Below are 20,727 nucleotides of genomic sequence, written 5' to 3' on the forward strand. Positions count from 1 at the left end.
GTACGGTGTCTCTGGGCCCTGCATTAATAAGGAAGATGGAAGAGGATCTCCAACCAAGCTCTGAGCTGCATTTCCCTTCAGTCCCTGGTTTCTTCATTCTTTGATTAGATTTTAATCCTCTTTGCCCTTGAACTTCTCCTCTTCTGCCCCCCTTCTTTCCCTGGGCCCTGGTAGGTGGGGCCCGGGTCCCTAGGCAGCCTCAGTGGGTGAGTTAAGTAGAGGCAGCGCTGCATGGCTGAGGCGTCTCGCCTGGGCTGTGTGGCCTGGCCCCCATGGCCCTTGGGCAGGCTCATCCTCCTCAGGATCGTGTCTGTGCTCAGCCATCCCGCACCCTGCTCAAGGGGGCAAGGGGACACACTGCTCCAGACACATCTCTGCCCTTCAAAGGACACCGTATGTGCCAGGCAGAGGCTGCCCTGAGCTGCGGCTCTGGGGTTGTTTGTACAGACCAGGAGGGCAGGAGGGGCCGTGGAGGACGAAATCTCAAGTCAAAGGGCCTGAGTTAGAGGCTCCGTTTGCCACGTACCACCTGTGTGATCGCAAGCAAGCCCCTTACCAGCTCCAAGACTCTGTTTTCTTGGCTCTAGAATGACTAGGGAGGAGGGAGATACAATGGCAAAATGTAAGTGAAAATGCTTTGCCATCTGCAAGGCAAGTCAAAGAATGTCATGATTCCAAGGGAAAGGGCCCTGGGCTAGGAAGCAGCAGAATCTGGCAGAGAGCTCAGCACGCAGTAGATGCTCAGCAAACGGCTGAGCAACTTCCTTGCCAGGAAGAACTGAAGTGGAGAGAACAGGGCTCACCCTATGAGCAAGAGGCCCTGTGGCTAGACACAAGAAAGAACTTCCCATCAGGGTGGTGAGACATCGGGCCCTGCACTAAGGAAGGCAGCAGGAGGATCTCTGCCAACTGAGATTTGCAGCCTGTCCTCTGTCTCTTTACCGTTCCTGCTGTACGCATGGGGCGCACCAGTTCAGTCCTGCCTGAGTGGGCTTGTGGTAGAAATTTCCAGGGGGAGAGTCCTTGGTTTTGTTCCACCATACAGTGGTTCGAGGATGCTAAGCGGGGCAGGACCACCTGCTGGAATGCCATGTTTCCCAACTCTGTTCTATCAAATACTAGCATTTTGTGGGCTTTTCGATCAGCATCCTTTTGGGACTTACGGTCAATCCTATTTGGAAGAGATTAAGTAAATAGTTGTTTTGGCCACAGGACAACTAGTATCTGTGCAAATGTGTGCTGTGAATCTCCATGGAGGGGAACCAAGATGAAGTGTTTATCCAAACATTTCTCCTTTTTATTTTTTATTTTGGCCACAAAACACTTATCATCTAAAGCAGTGCTGTCCAGTAGAACACTCTCTGATGATGGAAATGCTCAATGTCAGCATTGGCTGTCCTCGGGTGGCCAATGAGACTGAGGAGCTGCATTAAGGGTTTAACTTTGACTTGAGGAATTTCAACACCTCTAAACCCATCGGCTCGTTGTAATAATTAAATAAACTGTATAAAAAATACATGTGGTTGGGGCTCAGTTACTCTGTTTCTTGGGGAGCACTGAGTAAATCTTAAATCTGTATTAATGCAAATAAATGAATGAATGCTCATCACAGGGAGGCAGTCAGGTGCAAATGTCTGGTAAAGGAGGCATTTTGGGGCACCTGGGTGGTTCAGTTGGTTAAGCATCTGCCTTCAGCTCAGGTCATGATCCCAGAGTCCTGGGATGGAGCCCTGCATCGGGCTCCCAGCTCATGGGGGTGGGTGGGGGGGAGTCTGCTTCTCTCTTTTCCTTTGCCCCTCCCCCTGCCTGTGCTTTCTCTCAAATAAATAAATAAAATCTTAAAAAAAAAAAAGAAGGTGGTTTTGACCCTTGATGAGGAGGGGCTTTTATTTACAGATGCTGTAGGGCTGCCAGGGGGGAGAAAGGACTTAGGCAGGCACAGCAGTGCTGAGAACCCATATAAGCAGGAGCCCTGGTGGAGATGACATCTGTCTGCCAGCACAGCCCACCTAAAGCTGTGGGCACAGGGACAGCGGTGCCTGGGGGTTTGGGCGCGGGGCTCCAGGGGCCAGGGGCAGCCAGCACCTGCCTGACCACATGTGGGTGCACAGCTGTCACCGGGAGCATCCAGATGCGCAGACTTGCTAGATAGTGCTGCCTTGAATTAGCTAAATCTCATAAACACTGAATTTATGTTACAAATTGTCTGAGAGTCAGAGAAACTGTATTTCTAAAACCTGCATTTGCGAAAAAAAAAAAAATGCTTTATCAGGAATTGCCCTTGGACCTTGTTCCATCAGCAAAACCCGCTCTCCAGGGGAAGAAGCTCTTCAAGCCATCAAGTACAAAATGCATCCAATTTTACATTTTCCCTCTCTCTCTCTCTTTTTGTAGCTCCTTAACAATGAGGCTAAAAATGTGGGAATTGAGTTTGCAGATGCAAAAAGCCTTGGAGGTTGGCCAGTCTCCCTGTAACCCAGTTCTCTCTGCTCCGCCCATGCCTGGCAAAGGGTGTTCCTGGACTGCTCTCTTGCTCAGTCTCTCCCTCTCTATCACACACACACAGACACGCGCGCGCACGCACACACACACACACACACACAGAGGGGTGCCTGGGGGGCTCAGTGGTTGAGCATCTGCCTTGGGCTCAGGTCGTGATCCCAGGTCCTGGGATCGAATCCCACATCGAGCTCCTTGCAGGGAGCCTGCTTCTCCCTCTGCCTATGTCTCTGCTTCTCTCTCTGTGTCTCTTGTGAATAAATGAATAAAATCTTAAACACATACACACAGAGGCAAATAGCTAAGGACAGATGGGAATGCCTGACCTGCTGGTCATCACCCACCCCCCACCCCCCAGGCATCTGACGGGCCCTCCCCTTCTGGGTGCATCCCAGCCAGGGGCCAAGTCCACAAATCCACAAGCCCCACCCTGGCCTGTGGGGCAGAGCCACGGGGGGTGGAGCTTACATTCTGCTTTGGCACAGATGAGGCAGGCGGTGGTACAGTTGAAGAAGTTCAGGATCCCAGCTACAGCCACGCTGATGTCCGTGTTGCTGGGGTGGAGGTTCAGGGTTGTGAATCGCTGGAACTGGAACTTGATAAACTCCTCTGGGGCCACTTTGAAATGAGGGACCTGGGAGGAGGAGCAAAAACATGGGCAGCAGGAGGGATCCAGAATGAGTAAAAAGGAGGCCAGGCTTTGGACAGTGGAACATTCTAGGTAAGAGATCTTTGCCAAGGGGGGAGATGGAGCTTGCAGGACTCAGGACACCCTCGCCCGAGGAGGAAGACAAGATGACGTCTTGGATAATGCTTAAAATAGGAACACCCCGATGAGAACCCCATAAGCCAGAGACCTGTGTTAATGTACTTTGGACCTTGGACAAGCTGGGGTCTGGGGCCTTGAGGGGGCAAAACAATAGGTCTTTATTCCCAGAGCAACTGCCCACTGCTAGGCAGTGAGACAAAAGGCTCTCAGAGGCATAATCCTTATATTTTATTTGTAGTTAATAAATCAGAGCAGAAGGCAGCTGAAAGAGAGAAATACTGCCCCAGGGATTAAGACAGGAGCCCTGTCAGCCCAGCCTAGCCGACAAGTGTATAAACCGGCTCCCAACAAACTTCCGATGTGACCTCCTGGGATGGGCTCCTGCACACACACACACACACACACACACACACACACACATACACACACACACACAGCAGGAGCGCCGCAGGCCGAGTAGCCACCCAGAGTGCCTCTTGAGTGGAGCCAGGTAAATAAAAACCTGCTCTGGCTTCATCAGGACAGTGTCAGCTTCCTTCCGCATCTATTACTGACATTTCTGGGAGGCGCTGCCCCTGCCTCCTGCCTTCCCTTCCCTTCTCCTGGGAAGAGATAGTAACAGGCTGTGATGCTGCTCTATTGGCGGCGTAGGCTACTGGGTAGGTAATGGGAAAATTAAAGCGTAGTAAGCTGCCATCCACCTTGATTTTATTTTGTTACCCTCATCCCTGGTACCCGGAGCCAGGAGAGCCGAAGGCTACTTGGCGCCTCTATTGTTAAAGAAGGACCCCGGAAACCTCAAGCCTTGTCCTCACTCAGGACCGGTGCGCCACGGAAGGGCCCAAGCTACAGTGAGCATGGGTTTGGAATGATGTTAAAGCAAGTAAGATTGAGAGTAGACAGCAGGAAGAACTTCCTGGCGGTGAGTCTGTTGGCTCCTGGAGTAAGTTATTCAGAAATGACTGTAGAAATTGTCCTTGCCTGGGCTGGCCCAGTGTCTGGGATGATGTTGCGATGGTGCCTGTAAGATTCTGCACCTTGTCCTTTTAAGATTCTGGGAGAGGTCAGCTAGAGACCAGAGCTCCTCTGAGGTTGGAGAGGGGCAGATAGGAGGGTAGGAAGGAGGGAGGGAAGGGAAAGATTTAGCAGAAACTAGGGAGAAAATTTCTGAATTCAACTGGGATTAGCCCTTGAACCACAGAGAGAGGGCAACCAATATTTTCCAGCAGACTCTGAAAAATGTGGAGCTGGAGAGAGCCTGGTGAGTTATGAGAGAAGACTCAGAAGAGTGAGGTTGATCTAAGGAGTCATAAAAGGTCTTTCCTCCTAGTTTTTATTGTGCACCCCATACAATCCATCTGAAAAGAATAGCAGGTGTACCTTGAACGGAAAAACAGGGTACAAAGGGGCAAGATGGAGGCCCAGGCCAGGCAGGGGCAGGGTGGTCAGGCTGATGCATTTGAGCATCTCTGACCCAGGCCCTCCCTGTGTGGCCATCCAGCCTCCATGGCTCCAGCCAACTCATCCACAACAGAACAAACCCTTAGAGACACCCTTTAATCCACAGACCCTAGAGACAGAGCAGGAAAATGAAGGAGAAAAGGGGTTTTATAGGTTATAGACTTGGGTTTGCATCCAGGTTCTGCTGTGTGATTTGGGGCCAACTGCTTAACCTGTCTATGCTTCCTAGGGATGAAGATAACAATGGGTGCTTCGTGGATCTCCGGGAGGATAAAATGAGAGCCTGTGTATGAAGGCCGTAATAGCTCAGGACCTAACGTGTCATAAGGGTTCCTGCAATGCCTTCTCTCCTCCCCTTCCCTCTTTATCCCCAAATCTAGGGGCTTCTGAGAAAGCTCCTGAAGCTGTCTGTGCAGGGCAGTGGGGGAGGAAGGGCCCCTCCAGGAGGTGGAGCGGGTGGGAAGTCTCCAGCACCGCCTGCCATCTTGAAGGCTGCCATCATCCAGCTGCTCTCTGATGGGCCCAGGCAGGGATGGCCCAGGCCAATCTCACTGATTCTCTCTCTAGGACAAAGATCAATCCATAATTGGTTTGCAATCGCATCCCAGCAAGGCACTGAGGAGGTGTGGGGCGTGGGGAGGAGAGGTGAGGCAGAAAGCAGCTGGCCACAGGGCTACAGAGATGTTAGCAGCATTTAAAGGAATGAACTCCTTGGTGGGAACTCCATTTCTTTTCCCTGGAGTGGAGGTGAATCAGTGTGAGCCAGTTCAGCCTCATAAAATATGAACAGAAATGCATAATCTGAATGGAGAGGAAAGGTTGCTCTGGAAGGGATATGACCAGACAAAGGAGGAGTAACGGGCTGGCTGTTCCCTGGGCAGCACGACCCGGCTGGCTGGTCAAAGGCATGGGGCCCAGGGTGGCAGGGTGGGGAAGACGGTTGTAAACCGGGGTCCCTGCCTCTGGCCTGCAATGCCAAACAGGGTTAAGGGTTACATGTTAGCTGAGATCAAACGGCCACTGAACCCCATGAGGAGGCCATACTGGAGTGGGGACTGGGGGATGGCTGTGAGGAACAGTGAGGCAGTGTGACGGTGGGGAGAGAGGGGAGAAAAGAGGAAATGGGGAGCTGAAGTCTTGGCAACCTCCCTTGGTAAAGATCCCAGGGCCGGTTGGAATAACAGCCTGCCACAGATCCGAGCTGCTACTTGGAGCGTGGCAAGAAACACTGGAATTAAATATCAGCTCTAACTTCCTGGGACCGAGGCCTGGGAGATGGGGGTGGAGGGGATGCAGGAGGAGCAGAAGCTCCTTTTCGTGGCCTGGGATGAGTCCAGGGTCAGCTTTCACGACCTCTGAGGGGGCTGGGATGGGGAGCTGTCAACAGAGACCCGGCCCAGGGGCAAAAGGCTCAGGGGGCTTGGCCTATAGGGCAGTGGCCCAGCAGTTGGGAGCAAGAGCACCCATGGGACGGAGGCAGGGCTGTCTGACACTTTAAAAGTGCAGGAAACAATTCTGAGAGTGGTTCATGAACCAGGGAAGATAAATATCCTGCCCCAAGCCTCAGGGGACTCACCAAGCCCTCCGATCATAAGAAAAGTAGTGGTGGTGGGGGGGGGGGGGCAGGCACCCCCTCAGAGGGCATGGGGTAGGCAGCAGCCTATCTGCTGTTCTGCTGCCTTTACAGGGGTGGCTTGCTGAGGGGGCGTCTGTCCTGTGGTGGGTTTTGTCCTATCTCTAGAATCAGATCTTCCCAAAGCTAACATTTCTGGAAGGCTGAGCCTCCAGGCCCCAGAACAGGTGCAAGACTGACCACCGGCTCCTGACCTTGCACCTCCCACCACCAAGCTCCATATGTTCTCGAAAGACCTGGTGGGCTAGAAGGCCCTTGAGACCAGAGAGGGGCCAAGGGGTTATTTGGCTGCTGTTCCCCAGGGATTTTTGTGAAAGGGAAGACAGATAGATTCTAGGAGAAGCGAGGAAGGATTCCAGCAACGAGCTAACCACCAAATAAACTTTTGAGCCTATTTTCTCCAGGGGAGGAGGAGGGAGAGAGCTGATGGAACAGGGAGCAGGCTATTACTCAGAAACTCATCCCCGCCTGTCTTTATCCCCATGGAACTGGAGCCAGAAGAAATGAACTCCACAGTGAAACCAGAGCGGCTCCGGGTCGGGGTGACACCTGCGCTCGAAGAATTCACTGATGGAAGAAATAAGCACTGGAACTGGTGGATGGGGAAGAAAACTCAAGAGAACTTTTTTCTAGCGAATTTATAAAATGGAGGTTTCAAACTTTATTTTAGCAATAAAATGTAGCAGTGCCTCCCCCCCACCACGCCCCCAAGGGTATTCTCCGCCAGAGTCCCGGTATCTGAACAGATAGTCGCGAAGCATCTCCTGGGGAGCTCAGACTTCTGTCCTCTGGGTGTCCCCAGAGGGGACCAGCCTCCACAGCCTCCCCCTCCACCCACCCGCCATGGGGCCCCCGAGGGACTTGGAGACCCAGAGGAGCTCAGTTTGAAAATCCTGTTGCAAAACCTCTCCTCTGTGTCTCCTCCACCAAACCAAATGGAGGAAAAGTACGTGCCCAACAAAGAACCACTTCTTTTCACTGTTTTCATGTTGTTGTTGTTGTTATTGGCAACACCAACCAACCAGGCCCACATGGGCTCTTGCAGACCTTGAGAATCCAGGGACTGCCAGGGTCCCCCAACCTGATGGAGCACTCACCTCCTTCTCCCCACAGATGTTGCTGATGATGGAGCTGGAGGCCGGGCTGGAGGAGGGTCCCAGGACAGCGACCACCCCCTTGGGGAGAATCTGACACACTGCAGCAACAGGGAAGAAAACAGGGCCCTCATCAGGTGAGATGTGGGCCGGGTGCCCTGCCTGGGTTTTGGGCTCAAGTCCAACCTTCACTGGCTGGATCCTCACCTTCCGCTCCCCTCTCCGCCTCCTTCCTCCACTCCCCCGACCCTTCCAAACCCAGTGCCTCTCCTCTTCTGGACTATGGGACTCCGGGATGGTTTTATTGGAGTTTATGGACGGTATTAAATGAGGAAATGACCCAGGTTATGACAACATACGGCCGCAGCCAACAGGGTGTATAAATTGTCTTGGCTGTCACTGAAGGACAGAGGCTCATGGTGGAAACCTGCAGGTTCCATCCTGCCAGGCCTGCAGCGTGGGTGTCGGGAGCCTAGGCACCCAGCTCATGGAACAGTCACCTGCTGTGCAAGCTGTTAGCCTCTCAAGTATAAAGAGGAAGGGGAGGAAGAAAGGCAGATGAGCAGAGGGACAAAGGGTGGCAGGGATGATGCAGGCAGAGAGGAGAAATCAGACTGAGCTAAAGCCAAAGGGAAGAGAGACATAAGAAGAAAAAGGAAATGAGAGGAAGAAAAAGAGAGTGAGAGGCAAGGAGGGGGGTCTCATGTCTCAAAGTTACCCTCCGCCACTCGTGTTCACCTAGACCCCTGCGTGGTACACCTGCTTCCTGGAGCGTGTCGGGCTTCCCGGTGGAGAAGAGGCCCTTTCTTCCTCTACTCTGGACACTCACTCTCCTGTCAAAGAGCACCTCAAATGCCTCCTCCTTACACCTTCCCCGGTTCCTCTATGTGGAATTAATCTTCTCCAGGGCCCCTGGTGTGTCCCTCTGTACTAAGACTCTTGTAAATGTGCCTATTTCAGTTTGTTGCTTCGATATCTTTCTGCTCCCACTAGATTTCCAACCCCAAAAGGGCAGGAGCTGAGCCCTACTTCTCTCTAAACCCCCACCTCTCACTTCTTCAGTGGCCAGCATCGGGTTGTCTAGGTGGTCAGTTCATATTCACTGAATGAACAAGTGGCTGGATGGGCTATGTGGTCAGAAGAGAGGAGAGAATCTCAGATTTTAAAACACGGAAGAAGAAGGAAGGAGGTGACAGAGAGAACTTGAGATAATTCTCAGGACACACACTCTAGTAGTATCAGAGCCCAAGAGCTACCCCTTGGAATATGCACGGAGGTTCCCTGACATGCTGCAAGGCAATCTTCCCTGCAAAACTCAAAGCTTGACTCTGGACACATTTTCTTCGTACTCACGTCAAGGGTCAGGATGAACCATTTCCCAGGTCAGTAAACTGAGATTAAGGGAGCAGCATGAGGTTCCTCACTGAATTGGCTGCAAAGCCACTCCTGCACCCTAGATGTTCTTTCTCCTAGGGTAGGGTCCTGACCACTGGCCCACACGGCCACGTGATCGCCCTCATGGGGTCCAGGTGGTGGAGAGAGCCTCAGAGTCCCAATCCCAGTGTTACAGTTTGCCACACAAACCACAGGTCTGCAAGCTCTTCTCCCAGCCTGAGGCTCCGGCAGGGATCCTGCCTTGCCACGGATCTCAGCTGGCCAAGAGGCCGTGGGCCATGGGTACCAGACAGGACCTCATCTGTACTGTGTCAGAACCATTCCCAGTGACAAAGTAGCCACGAGCAGGCTCCATCCCTGACACCACTTGCCAGGTGCAGGCGGTGTCCACATAAGTGAGCTCACGAGATCTCAGCCAGCTTCACTCTCACTGCTGCTAGATGTCCCAAGTCCATCGGCCGTCACACTACGACAGCTTCAGGGGTGGGCCTCCCTTCCTGATTTTACCAATAAGGAAATGGCACCCGGGGGATGTTCAGTGACTCCTCCAAAGTCACGTACTTTGCACAGGTCAGAGCCAGCATCGGAATTCAAGTATGCTGGCCCCATCCTGCCTGGGGCTCATTCTGCTCTCTCGAAGCCACTCACCTCCCTGCAGCCACCTCATGTATCTCCTCCCACCCCTCCAGTCCAGGTCCCCATCTCTTTCTCCTGAATCTGCTCCCCAAGGTCATCAGCGACTTCTGAGCGATGCTCATCCTACTCTATTTTTACCGCATTTGATGCTATTGATGGCATTGCTCTTTTGAATTCCCTACCACCCTCCAGCCCCCATTCTTGTCTGCTCCTCTGGCCAGTCTTCCTCACTTCCTTTGCCAACTCCTCTTCCTCCTCCGCCTGATGAATCCAGGTTTGATCCCTGCCTCCTTCTCCCTGGGCAACCTCACCCTTGCCTTGACCTCCACTCTTGTTCCTGCCCAGGTGACCCTGCACTCTGACCTATGCCCTGGGTTACAAAGTCCAGTTTCAAGCACCTGATGGACATTGCCACAGGGACTTGGCTGTGGTGTCACCCCCTTACCATGTCCATGGCAGAGAGGCGCATAGTCATTAAGAGCATGGCCTCTGATGCAAGGCTGCCTGGCTTTGAGTCCCAGCTCTGTCATTTCTAGCTGGGAGACCCCAAGGAAGTTATCAAACCTCTCTGGGCTGCTCCCTCATCTACAGAACTGGGATTCTAACAGTAGGGTAGTAGGAGAATTAAAGTGAATTAATGCACACAAAGTGTTTAGAATGGCACTTGACATGCCACACAGCCTTATTATGCCCACGGCATCACATGTGCCATATGCTTCTCATAATCTGATTTGACCTTCACACTTCTAGGCAGAAGAGTGTTATTTGCCCCTCTTTAGAGATGGGGAAACAGGCCTAGAAAATTTGCATGACTTGTTCAAGATCACAGGTAGGACATGCCAGAGCTGGGCTTGAACTCAGAGATCCATCAGGCACAAAGCCCAAGCTCTGAGAACCACTCTACTTCACCCCACTTCACTCTATAGGCTCCAACTCAAGTCACCTGTGACTCTTCCTTGGCTTCCCTCACTGAATCCACTCACTATACCCATTAGCAGCCAGATTCCAACCCCTTGACCTGCTAGCCCACCATCCCCTCCTTTCCACTCCCATTGTGATGGTTCTAGATCAGCCCCTTTTCTCCACCTGCCTCCTAAGGGGTTTCTCTGTCTCTGGAATTCATCATTTCCAATCTGTTCTCCAAACCATGAGACAAATTATAATCCCCAAACACAGGTGTATGTGCTGCTGCTGGGCAGAGAGCCTGTCTTATTTACCTCTGTGTCCTCCATACCGAGCACAGGGCCTGACTCCGAGTTGTGTGCTCAGTAAATAGTTGCTGAACCACAGTGAAGCCTGCTCAACATTTTCCGTGGAAAATTGGAAATGAGCTAAGGGTCCAATTATAAGGGACTACTTTACCTAAAGTGTGGGTCATATAGCCGCATGAAATATTATTTAGGTGTTTAAAGTGCTTATGAACAGTTTATAACAGTATTAAAAATATTTATGAAATAATATTAAGAGAAAGAAGCAGGATATAAAATTATACGTATATCTACAGGAAGGCCACATCGAAGCAAATACAAAAAAGTTATGCGCTCAGGATAGAAGAGGTTATAAAAGCCCGTGTTTACCAAGTGCTAATTATGGCCCATTCTGAGCACTTCATATGAATAGATCTATTAAATTCTCAGAACAACCTGATGAGATAGGAACTATTACCGTCAACTTCATTTTACAGATGAGAAAACAAGACAAAAAGGGTAAAGGTTGGAATCAGGATTCACACCCTCCATCCCTGGCCCCGGGGTCAGCACGCTCACCCCTCCCATGGCTCACAGCTTAAACGGATGGTCATGGGGATTGCTTGGGCCAATTCGACACTGAATGGCTCCCCCCACCGCCTTTTTTTCCCTTTATTTTCTATAATGAGCATCTATTCCTTTTATAACATGCCATTATAAAAGATAGGATGTCGTAAGAAAAGATTCTTCTCAGAAGCGAGTAAAATCCAAATGTGTGTGATCTCAAGACGCTACCACCTTTCCAGCCCTTCTTCCTCCCATCGTGCTGCCGGCTGCCTCACACCAGCTCACCCGGAGCATGCTTCTAATTCTCCTCCTTGAGCCTGTTCCCAGGTAGTTCTCTCTGACTAGACCAGAGATTCTTCACCTGCTGCCTCAGATCTGGGGGTAGAAGTCAGTGGTCTACAAACACTTTGGGGAAAAAAGTGACATCACTATTGTTTTCTCCTAATTTAATCTGGCATTCCTTCAAGTTTAAACACAAGCAATAAACCAGAGGCAATAACGGTACCTGTGACTTCGTGACCTACAAGCATCACAAATGTTTTCCTGTGACACTACAGTGCTACAGACAGTCTTAGGAGATCATTTATATTATGATTTCAAACTTTGGCTAGCAGTTGGACCTATTGCTAGGCTTGGCTATTTAATACATTAATAAAGAAGCACATTTATAATACGTCATTATAAATATATTTTAACTGCATTTCCATATGGCTGGTTTCTTTGGTCATCCTATTTTATTTTATTCATTTAAAAACACTTTTCTGGGCAGCCCGGGTGGCTCAGTGGTTTAGCGCCGCCTTTGGCCCAGGACATGATCCTGGAGACCCGGGATCAAGTCCCACGTTGGACTCCCTGCGTAGAGCCTGCTTCTCCCTCTGCCTGTGTCTCTGCCTCTCTCTCTCTCTCTCTCTCTCTATCTCTAATGAATAAATAAATTAAAAAAATAAAAAATAAAAATAAAAACTTTCTGTGAGGCACCTGGGTGGTTCAGCTGGTTCAGTGGCCAACTCTTGGCTTTGGCTCAGGCCATGATCTCAGGGGGTCTGCTTGAGATTCCCTCCCTCGGCCCCTCCCCCTGCTCGTGGGTACACTCACGTACACACACTCTGTCTCTCTCTAATAAAAAAAGAAATCTTAAAAAAAATAAAAACACTTTTCTGGGAATGAGTCCATTAGCACCATTAGCACCCCCAGGTGACCATGGCCTAGGCCCTCTCTTGCCCTTCTGCTTGGCAAACTCCTACTGATCCTCCAGTGCCCAGCTCAGATCTTGCCCTTAGGCAAGTAGACACCTCCTTCTCCTCCTCTGCACATCATACTGTGGCTCTGAGTCAGATCTGCACTGGAGCTGCTGAGAGACATCAGCTTCCCCGTTCTCTGAATTCTTGGCCAGCTTCTGCCCCAAGCTGGTTCATTATGTTGGGCTGCAACAGAGAGAGGATTCTCCTAAAAATAAATTCTTATAAAAGGCTAAAATCCCTTATTCCCAATTCCAAAAATCCAAAAGGCTCTGAAGCTGGATGGCTTTCATCGAGCTCATTTGGTGGCAAATCTGATCTAAACAGACAGATGTGAGGCTATTCATAGTATGTGAATATTTGAATATAAGGATGTGTATTTGAGTATGGGCTTCTGCCCCCAGCCCCACTGGAGATGTTACTTAATATATGGTGTATGCACTACATGACTTTTCTGATATCTGGAAAGCTCTGGCTTCTAAAAACATCCAGCCTTGCAGGTTTGTGCACCCGTGCCTGCTGTTCTGAGTACCCATCTCCCATCTCCCACACTGGACTGGGTACTCCTTAAGGGCCTGGGTCACACAAATTCAGTTCTGGCAAAAAGACATTGCTCGACAGATGTTTGCTCACCTGACTTGACATGAGCCAAGATGATCCAATCCCCATGGCCTGGGGGTTTCCTGGGGTCTGAGAATTGCTCTCTCATTCCCTATGAGGGATGCTTTGCTCAAGACAAATGGAAACTGCTTAGGAAGCACCTCAGCTCTGCAACCTCCGGGACCCTGACTCGACAGGCCCAGGCCATCTGTAGAGGGCCCTGAGCAGTGTGTGGGAGGGATGGGAGGGGCGGGAGGTGCACTTTACCTCTGCCTCCCAGGGAGCAAGAAAGAGAGGGAGGGGGAGACATGAGTGACATTGCCATGGCAACAAAGTTTCCCAGCCAGCAGAGGCAATGGAAGATAGGGGTCAGAGAAGCTGCTGGAATAAAAGACTATACGGGGGTGTTGTAAGGTGGGGAGGGGGGGATTTTTTCCCTCCAGATGCCAGCTCCAGCCTGGATCCCTAGTCCTCCTCTGAGTCTTCATGGGGAGAGGAGGGGTCTGGCTGTGATGCGGACGGTACTGAGGGGTAAACTGTAGGCACCACTGACTAGAGGCCCTCCAGGGCAGGAGCAGAGTCCTGGGTGGGGCAGGTCGTCTTCACCTATAGCATGGTACTTCCAGGGAGTTCCCAGCGGCTCCCTGAGCCTCTGTGGCCAACAGGCCTGGCCATCGGGAGCTGACATTGAGGTGGACCAGAGGCGGCTGGGAGAACCCGGAGTCCTTCTCATCAAGACACTCTTGATGCGAAGCTCAAGTGGGTCAGGGTAAGGTCTCCATCTGGTATGTGGTACGTCCGGCACAAAGCTAAGCCCTGAGTGTCCTGGAGCAAAGCAAACAACTGCCTCCATCCACCTGGAAGAACTATCTCCTCCCCTATGCCAGAGCCTGCAGGAGGGAGCTCCATTCTCACCCCCCATCCCCACCCCAAGAGCGGACAGTGGGCTGAACAAGTGGGCCCTGCTGGTCCCCTAGCCGAGGAAGGGAGCGCATGAGGGCGAGAGTGCCAGGTCTCTGCACCATCACACCCCATGGTGGGGTTCTCTCTGGTCAGAGAATTCAGAACTGCCATTAGCCCCCCTCACCAAAGGCATTCTCTTCAAAGCCCTCAGTCTGGTCCCAAAACTGTGAGAGCAGCACTGCAGTGTACTGGGAGCATCCAGGTGCCAGGTGCCAGGCTGACAGCCATGCTAGCTCCCTGAGTCCTCACAATCACCCTGTGACGGAGGAGTTACTATATGATTGCCTCTTCTACTACTACTACTACTACTACTACTACTACTACTACTACTACTGCATAAAACTTATCAAGAGCTCACCCTATATAGGGCACTGCTCTGAGTCTTGTAAGTGCATCATCTCATTTAATCCTCAAAAAATCCAGGGCGCCTGGGTGGCTCAGTCAGCTAAGCATCTGCCTTTGGCTCAGGTTGGGATCTTGGGGTCCTAGGATCGAGTCCACGTTGTGCTCCTTGCTCAGCAGGGAGCCTGCTTCTCCCTCCCTCTACCCCTCCCCACTGCTTGTGCTTGCTCGCTCTCTCTCATAAATTAAAAAAAAGAATCTTTTTTTAAAAAGTCCTCAAAAAACCTCTTAAAGGGTGGCTCAGTCGGTTAAGCATCTGCCTTCAGCTCAGAACATGATCCTGGTGTCCTGGTATCAGGCCCATGTTGGGCTCCCTGCTAAGCAGGGAGCTTGCCAGGGAGCCTGCTTCTCCTTCCCCCTTCCGCCCTCTCTCAAATAAATACAATCTTAAAAAAACAAAACAAAACAAAACAAAAAACAAAAAAAATCACCTCTTGAAGTAAGAACTGTTATTATTCTCATCTTACAGATGAGGAATCTGAGGCACAAAAGAGTAGCCCGAGGTGCTGGTAGAGTCAGGATTAGGATCCTGGTGCCTCCCAACTCCAGAACCCGACACCTCTCTCCAACCCCGGCCCTCACGCCCCACAGAAACGCTCTGCTGTAGCCACGCCCATCTGTCACTGTCCCCAGGTACTGCTGCTTCCTGCCCCGAGCCCTTGCCACGCTATATACAGTCTGCATGGGTGCCCGCTTCCCTTCTCTCCACCCACCAGACATTCCAAGGTCCAGCCCAGAGGCCTCATCTGACCACCGTCTACACCTCAGACCTATTTCCGACCACCCTCTGCCCATGTCTGAGCCACACAGCAGAGTTACTGAATTCTCTGTCATTTTTTGGAGGCTTGGGTTTTAACTGCCTCCTGGAAAAGACCACGGACCAGATGATTTCTACGCACTGCAACTCAGTGTGTTGCAGAGTCCACATTATGCACGCAGGATGTGGGTAGCTCAGAGAGCCAGGAGCGCGGAATGTTTGTTGAATGACTCATCGCTATCCTGTGACTTTTTCCTTGCGGCTTCTCCCTTATGCGGACTCAGATTTGTTCTATGGAACTGACAGAGGGATGCTTGCCCTCACTTACTAGAGTCACCCGGGGTCACGCCCACGGAGCCCGTGGGCATCTCGGGAGCTCGTGCAGGAGGAGCATCCATGCAGCCGGAGCATCACATGGGGCCACGTGGGGCGGGATAACCAGTGCGCCCCAGGCTTTCCAGGGGAAGCAGTGTGGACAGCTGATAGCACGCTTGGCCTCTCAGAGACAAACCAAGGCAGAGGCGAGGGGTTGACAGCGAGGCCCCTGCTTCCAGCTCTGCAGTAAATTAAACTTCAAACTGGCTCTGGCAGCAGCAGGGATGGTGCCTCCGGGTGTTTGGCTGATAAGGGGGTGGCCACTCCGTTAAGCTCCGACACGGCAGCCGCAGGAGACGTGCTGATCTATGGAAGAGACGGGAGCAAGGCCTGTGGGACCCTCCGTACACAAGAAAGGGTGAGGTGGAGGTGAAGACGAGATGCAGGAGCGGGGAGGGAAGGGGCCAGGCGGGAAGGACATGGCCTCATGGGTCTTGTTCTTGGAGCTTGTTTCAGATCCGCGGGCTGTGCAAGGAGGGAGCCGGGGAGTCAAACATCAAGAAGCCTGAGGTGATAGTGAAGGGGCAGAGAGGAGAAGGGAATGGGACCTGGGTTTGAGGAAGCCCTATGGGTGACCGTACTTCAAATAAATCCACTATGGGATGTCTGGATGGATCGGTGGTTGAGCATCTGCCTTCGGCTCAGGGCGTGATCTCAGGGTCCTGGGATCAAGTCCTACATGGGCTCCCTGCATGGAGCCTGCTTTTCCCTCTGCCTGTCTCTGCCTCTCTCTCTCTGTGTCTCATGAATAAATACATACAATCTTTAAAAATAAATAAATAAACTCACTATATGAAAATCTAAGTGAGCCAAATACAACAGGAGGTGATTTCGTGCTTGTAACTTTCCAGTGTCCGGGGTTGTTATGAATTATGCCCCGTCTGGTACTTCCCACCTCCCAGCCTCATTCTGAATCATCAAATGAGGAGGTGGATCTCTGGACGCCAGCATCTTCAGTTTCTTTACACTTCGCAATCTTTGATTCTTGAAATAGTCATTGTTCCCCTTGACTGATACTCCCACCCTGAACATGATTCATGAAAGTGCAATTCGTACAGAGCTTCTGGAATCTCACCTATTGCTGCAAGTAGGTACTAGAGTACATTGCTGGGTTGTTACCACCCGAACTTAGAGCAGGGCCTCTGCTCCCCACAACCAAGAACGTCTCTGCTAGGGTCTCTTTCATCCTCTTGGAGCAGAGTTCCTGGCCATGGGGGACAGGGGTGAGGTGGCAGGTGTTCAGGGGCCCAGACTGCCTCAGATAGTTTTAAGCTAATAATACAAATTAGCTCTGGACCCCTAGCCTGGGGAAAACAGAACCCATGGCACTGAGCAGCAGCTGGCTTTGGGTGGCCCATCATAATTTCCAAAGGCTCAATGCTGTCAGATGCATCAAGCCCAGAAAACTGGAAGAGGAAGGGAATGTCCAGTTACGCTGGATGCCCCACGAGGCGTGCTGACGTTAAGACAGGCCCCTTGGGAGGAGCTGGGAGGTAGATGGTACTGCCACATACGGAGGCCTCTTGTTCACGATGGTAAGAGGGTTGAAGGAAGCCTGCTCAGAGGAGGGGGTGAGAGGCCACTCACTGAATGTCAGTTATGTGCCTGGAGCTAAGCGCTGACAGCCACTGTCCCATGCTGTGCTCTCAAGGACTCTAGGAGGTGACATCACCACCACTTTTATTTTACAAACATGGAAACTGTGGTACAATAGGGCCAGACATCCTGTCCACAGTCATATAGCTAGTAAACAGTACAACCAGGGCTTAAACCTGGCCAACCTGATTCTAAAATCCACGTTCTTGCTCTTTATAACAAAGACACCTCATAGTAGGCATCGCAGAACTATCATCCCTCCTTGATCCAGGGACCCTGTCTCCCTCCTATGTCCTTCCCTCAATACTGCCACTGAAGTTCAGTCCCTGCCTGGCTTCAGCCAACAGCACTTACCCACCACCCGTTCTCTCCCATACTTTGGGAAGGAAATAGCTGGGCTGGAACCTTCCTATGAACTATCTGGGTGGTGTTTCAGATCCATTGTGGGGGAGCAGCTCTGGCTTCAGGATGAAAGGCCTTTGGGGTAGAAAGATCCAGAAGCCCTGTTTCTAACAAATGCTAATCATGCCTCAAACACATTGAGATGTAAAAGCTGAACCAAGGGTTACTAGCTAATAAAATACTTGGCGCCTAAAAGACGGGCATGAAAAAGATGCCCCAAAGCTCTGTAATGTGGAATAAAAAATATCAGTTTCCTTTATTCCCCTGATTCATCTGGCTTAATATTTTAGCGGTATGGACTTTAAGAAGCCAGGCTGCCGGGGTCACCGGGAGAGGACATTTACATGTGCTAACGACCCCCATCCAGGATGCACGATGCACGATCTCCACTCTCTGTCCTGCAGAGAAACCGTCACAAACCAGAGAAAGGAAGGAGGAGCTGGCTTTTGGACGTATGCTCTTGGGCGCTATCTAGGAATCTGGATCTTTGTCAGAGACCTGTCCTCCTGGACAAAGAACCACTACAGACTGGACTAGGAGACTCACAAGGAGTTGTTGCCGGGATTTCTGATTTCATTCAGAAGATGCAGGGAAATTGGAATCTTACTTTCATTGAACTAGAACTTCATCCCTTTGCCAGCTGGGACTTCTAGTTGGTCCCTTGCTGAATCCCCATGGCCTAGAACCCAGGAGAACTGGCACTCACCACATATGTATCACCTGACCGACTGAATAAGTGAGTGACTGTTTCAGGCACCTGATCTTCCTCCATTCCCCCCTGGGGAGGAATCTATGTCCATAGATCCTGCTGGTCTTCCCAGTCCTCTTTTGTAGGGCATGAACCCACTCTTGGTCCCTAAACGTGGATGCTCTCTCCAAGGGTAGTCATCAGGCCATCTGGCCAACACTTGTGACTGGTGAGATCGGCTCTGAATTTCCAAGAAGATATGCCGGACCCATCAGATCCTCTACCTTGGAAATTCAGACCAAGAGATTCTGAGGGAAGTTGCTACTGATGTACATGCTGAAGAGAGACCACAGGCCACCTGATGGCAGGGACAGTGTCTACCTTGTTTTCTGCATTGTTCCCAATGCATGATATCCTGAGTCACACCTGAAATAGAGTAAATGCTCAATAAAAGTTGCCTGAATAAATAGACAGTAAATTGGGCCTATGTGGCCATATGGGACAGGCATGACAAATGAGCCAGGGAACTTGGCCAGCCAGAGAGGGAAGACCACAAGAGCCTCAAAGGAAACAGAGACAGAGCCACTGCCCTCCTTCCTTCCTGCTCTCTCTGGGTGCCACAGGACACCCTGCCTGTTGCACTTGGGCCAGAGTGATGTGTCTCTTCTCTTGCAGTACTAATGGCCCAGATCAGGGCACTGCTGCATCCACCCCCAGAAGACCAGCTGTCTCCCATATATGCCTCAGCAAGTTCTTTTGTTTTTGTGTTTTTACCATTGAGTATAACCAAAGGTTGAAACAGGTAACAAAGGGAGGAGATGGAACAGAGTCTTAGGTAAGAGATGTCATCACTTCTCTGGGCTAAGGGGCTCCTCTTCTTCCCTCTGCACAGGGTTGTTCACTGCCAGCTTGGCTCTGAGCCACTGGCCCATGACCGGGAAAAGCTCACCCTATAAAGTTGTCCAGGTAACCCCAGCAGGACACCAGAGAATTCCAGGGAGGTCTTGGTGGACTGAGTATGGCTTTGAGAGTGAGCACACGAGGGCAGGGTTCAGGACCTGCTCAGCCCGTGACTGGCTCTGGAGATGGGCAATTTGGTCATCGCCATTGAGCCTCAGCTTCTCTTATAAAGTGGGGACCAACACAATTAACTCTCAAGCTGGGAAAATTAAAAGCAGTGCCTGACACAGGGCAGGGGCTCCACACATGTGACTCGAGTGCCCCAGTGTGTATGTGTGTAAAGCATTGCAACTCACAGAGGATTCTGCTATGTTTTTAAGTCCTTCAAATCTCTTGACAACCTATAAAATTTGCAAAGTAGAGCCTAGCATTCCCATTCTACAGATGAAGAAATTGAGGTTAAATGGGATAAGTGATTTGCCCAAAGTCACCCACGGAGTGGTCAAACTCCATCCCAAGTCCCACAACACTGCTCCTGGCACAAAAAAAAGCAAGACAGGCAATCAGGTGTGCACTGACTAAGTGACCCCTGGGCTGGCCCTCTCTCTCTTCTCTTAATCACACATAAGGTTTCATTCATATTGTGTACAGTATGTCCAGGAGATGAAGAAGTCCACAGATGAAGGAATGAAGGAATGAATGAGTGGGTGAATGAATGAACGACTGAGTATCCTGTCTCAATTCTCCTCCATACATAGTTGGCAACAAAACCTAGGGATCTCCTCCAGACTGAGCCCTACAGGGCCTCCTACTGCATGTTTCTCTCCCTCTCTTGGGAATATCTAATCACAGGCCTGGAGAGGGGTACGGCTCATGTTATCAGCCCCTCCTGCCAGCAAGGAAAGCAGAGGGCAGCCCTGCCCATTCTACGTACTGGTTTCTGCGGTCTCGTACTCGCTGTCTCTGAGAAGCTCAAAGATGTCCACTTCGACCTTGGCCTTGCCCAGCCTCTCAGGAGCGCGGTTGATGCGGTTCTTGGCCAGGGTGATGGAGAGCCGCTCCCCTCTGCTGCACTCCATGGGGTCATCCAAGATAGCAGCTGTGGGCAGGCAACCACACGGAGACAGTTGGTACCCTCTCCTGTTCCCCTCCTTTCTCCACTCTCCCCCAGACTGCCACCTTCCTCTTCCGGGCAGCTCCCCTCCACCTCCTCCACCACCTCCACCCTGCCATCCTGGGAACTATTCCCAAAGCAAGTTCTCTCCATGCTACAGGTCTTGGTTTGTGGGCAGGTGCAACCATGATTTCTCATGTGCATATCTGGCCCAGGAACCCCCTGATGTCATGGCAGGGCCATCGGGGGTCTATGCATACGAGGTCCCGAGGCTTAGGCGTGGTGATATGCTTGGGGGTACACAGGCACACGTGTGCCAAGGAAGGGACATAGTAGCTATCCTTTGAAAATGGTAGTCTGGGCATTTGCAGAACTCTCCCTGAGACAAGAGAGGGTTAAGGGAGACCAGGCATGAGAGAGAAAGCCGTGGAAGATACTGCTGAATGCCAGC

General features: G+C 51.3%; 1 protein-coding gene across 7 annotated transcripts in view; it reads right to left on the reverse strand.

Moving 5' to 3' along the window:
* The window catches only part of GRIK4 (glutamate ionotropic receptor kainate type subunit 4), a 422,971-nt gene that overhangs the window by 152,901 nt on the left and 249,343 nt on the right, over positions 1–20,727 (reverse strand). For 6 of the 7 annotated variants that reach the window (XM_038535878.1, XM_038535883.1, XM_038535881.1 and 3 more), the window contains 3 exons: positions 20,097–20,261; positions 7,460–7,557; positions 2,968–3,133 (listed from right to left, as the gene is read on the reverse strand). In XM_038535878.1, the coding sequence (XP_038391806.1) occupies positions 2,968–3,133; positions 7,460–7,557; positions 20,097–20,261 (429 nt within the window). The remainder of the gene's footprint in view (positions 1–2,967; positions 3,134–7,459; positions 7,558–20,096; positions 20,262–20,727) is intronic. The other variant, XM_038535885.1, reaches the window with a different exon arrangement.

This window comes from Canis lupus, chromosome 5 (genome assembly GCF_011100685.1).
Source record: "Canis lupus familiaris isolate Mischka breed German Shepherd chromosome 5, alternate assembly UU_Cfam_GSD_1.0, whole genome shotgun sequence".
NCBI classification, from domain to species: domain Eukaryota; kingdom Metazoa; phylum Chordata; class Mammalia; order Carnivora; family Canidae; genus Canis; species Canis lupus.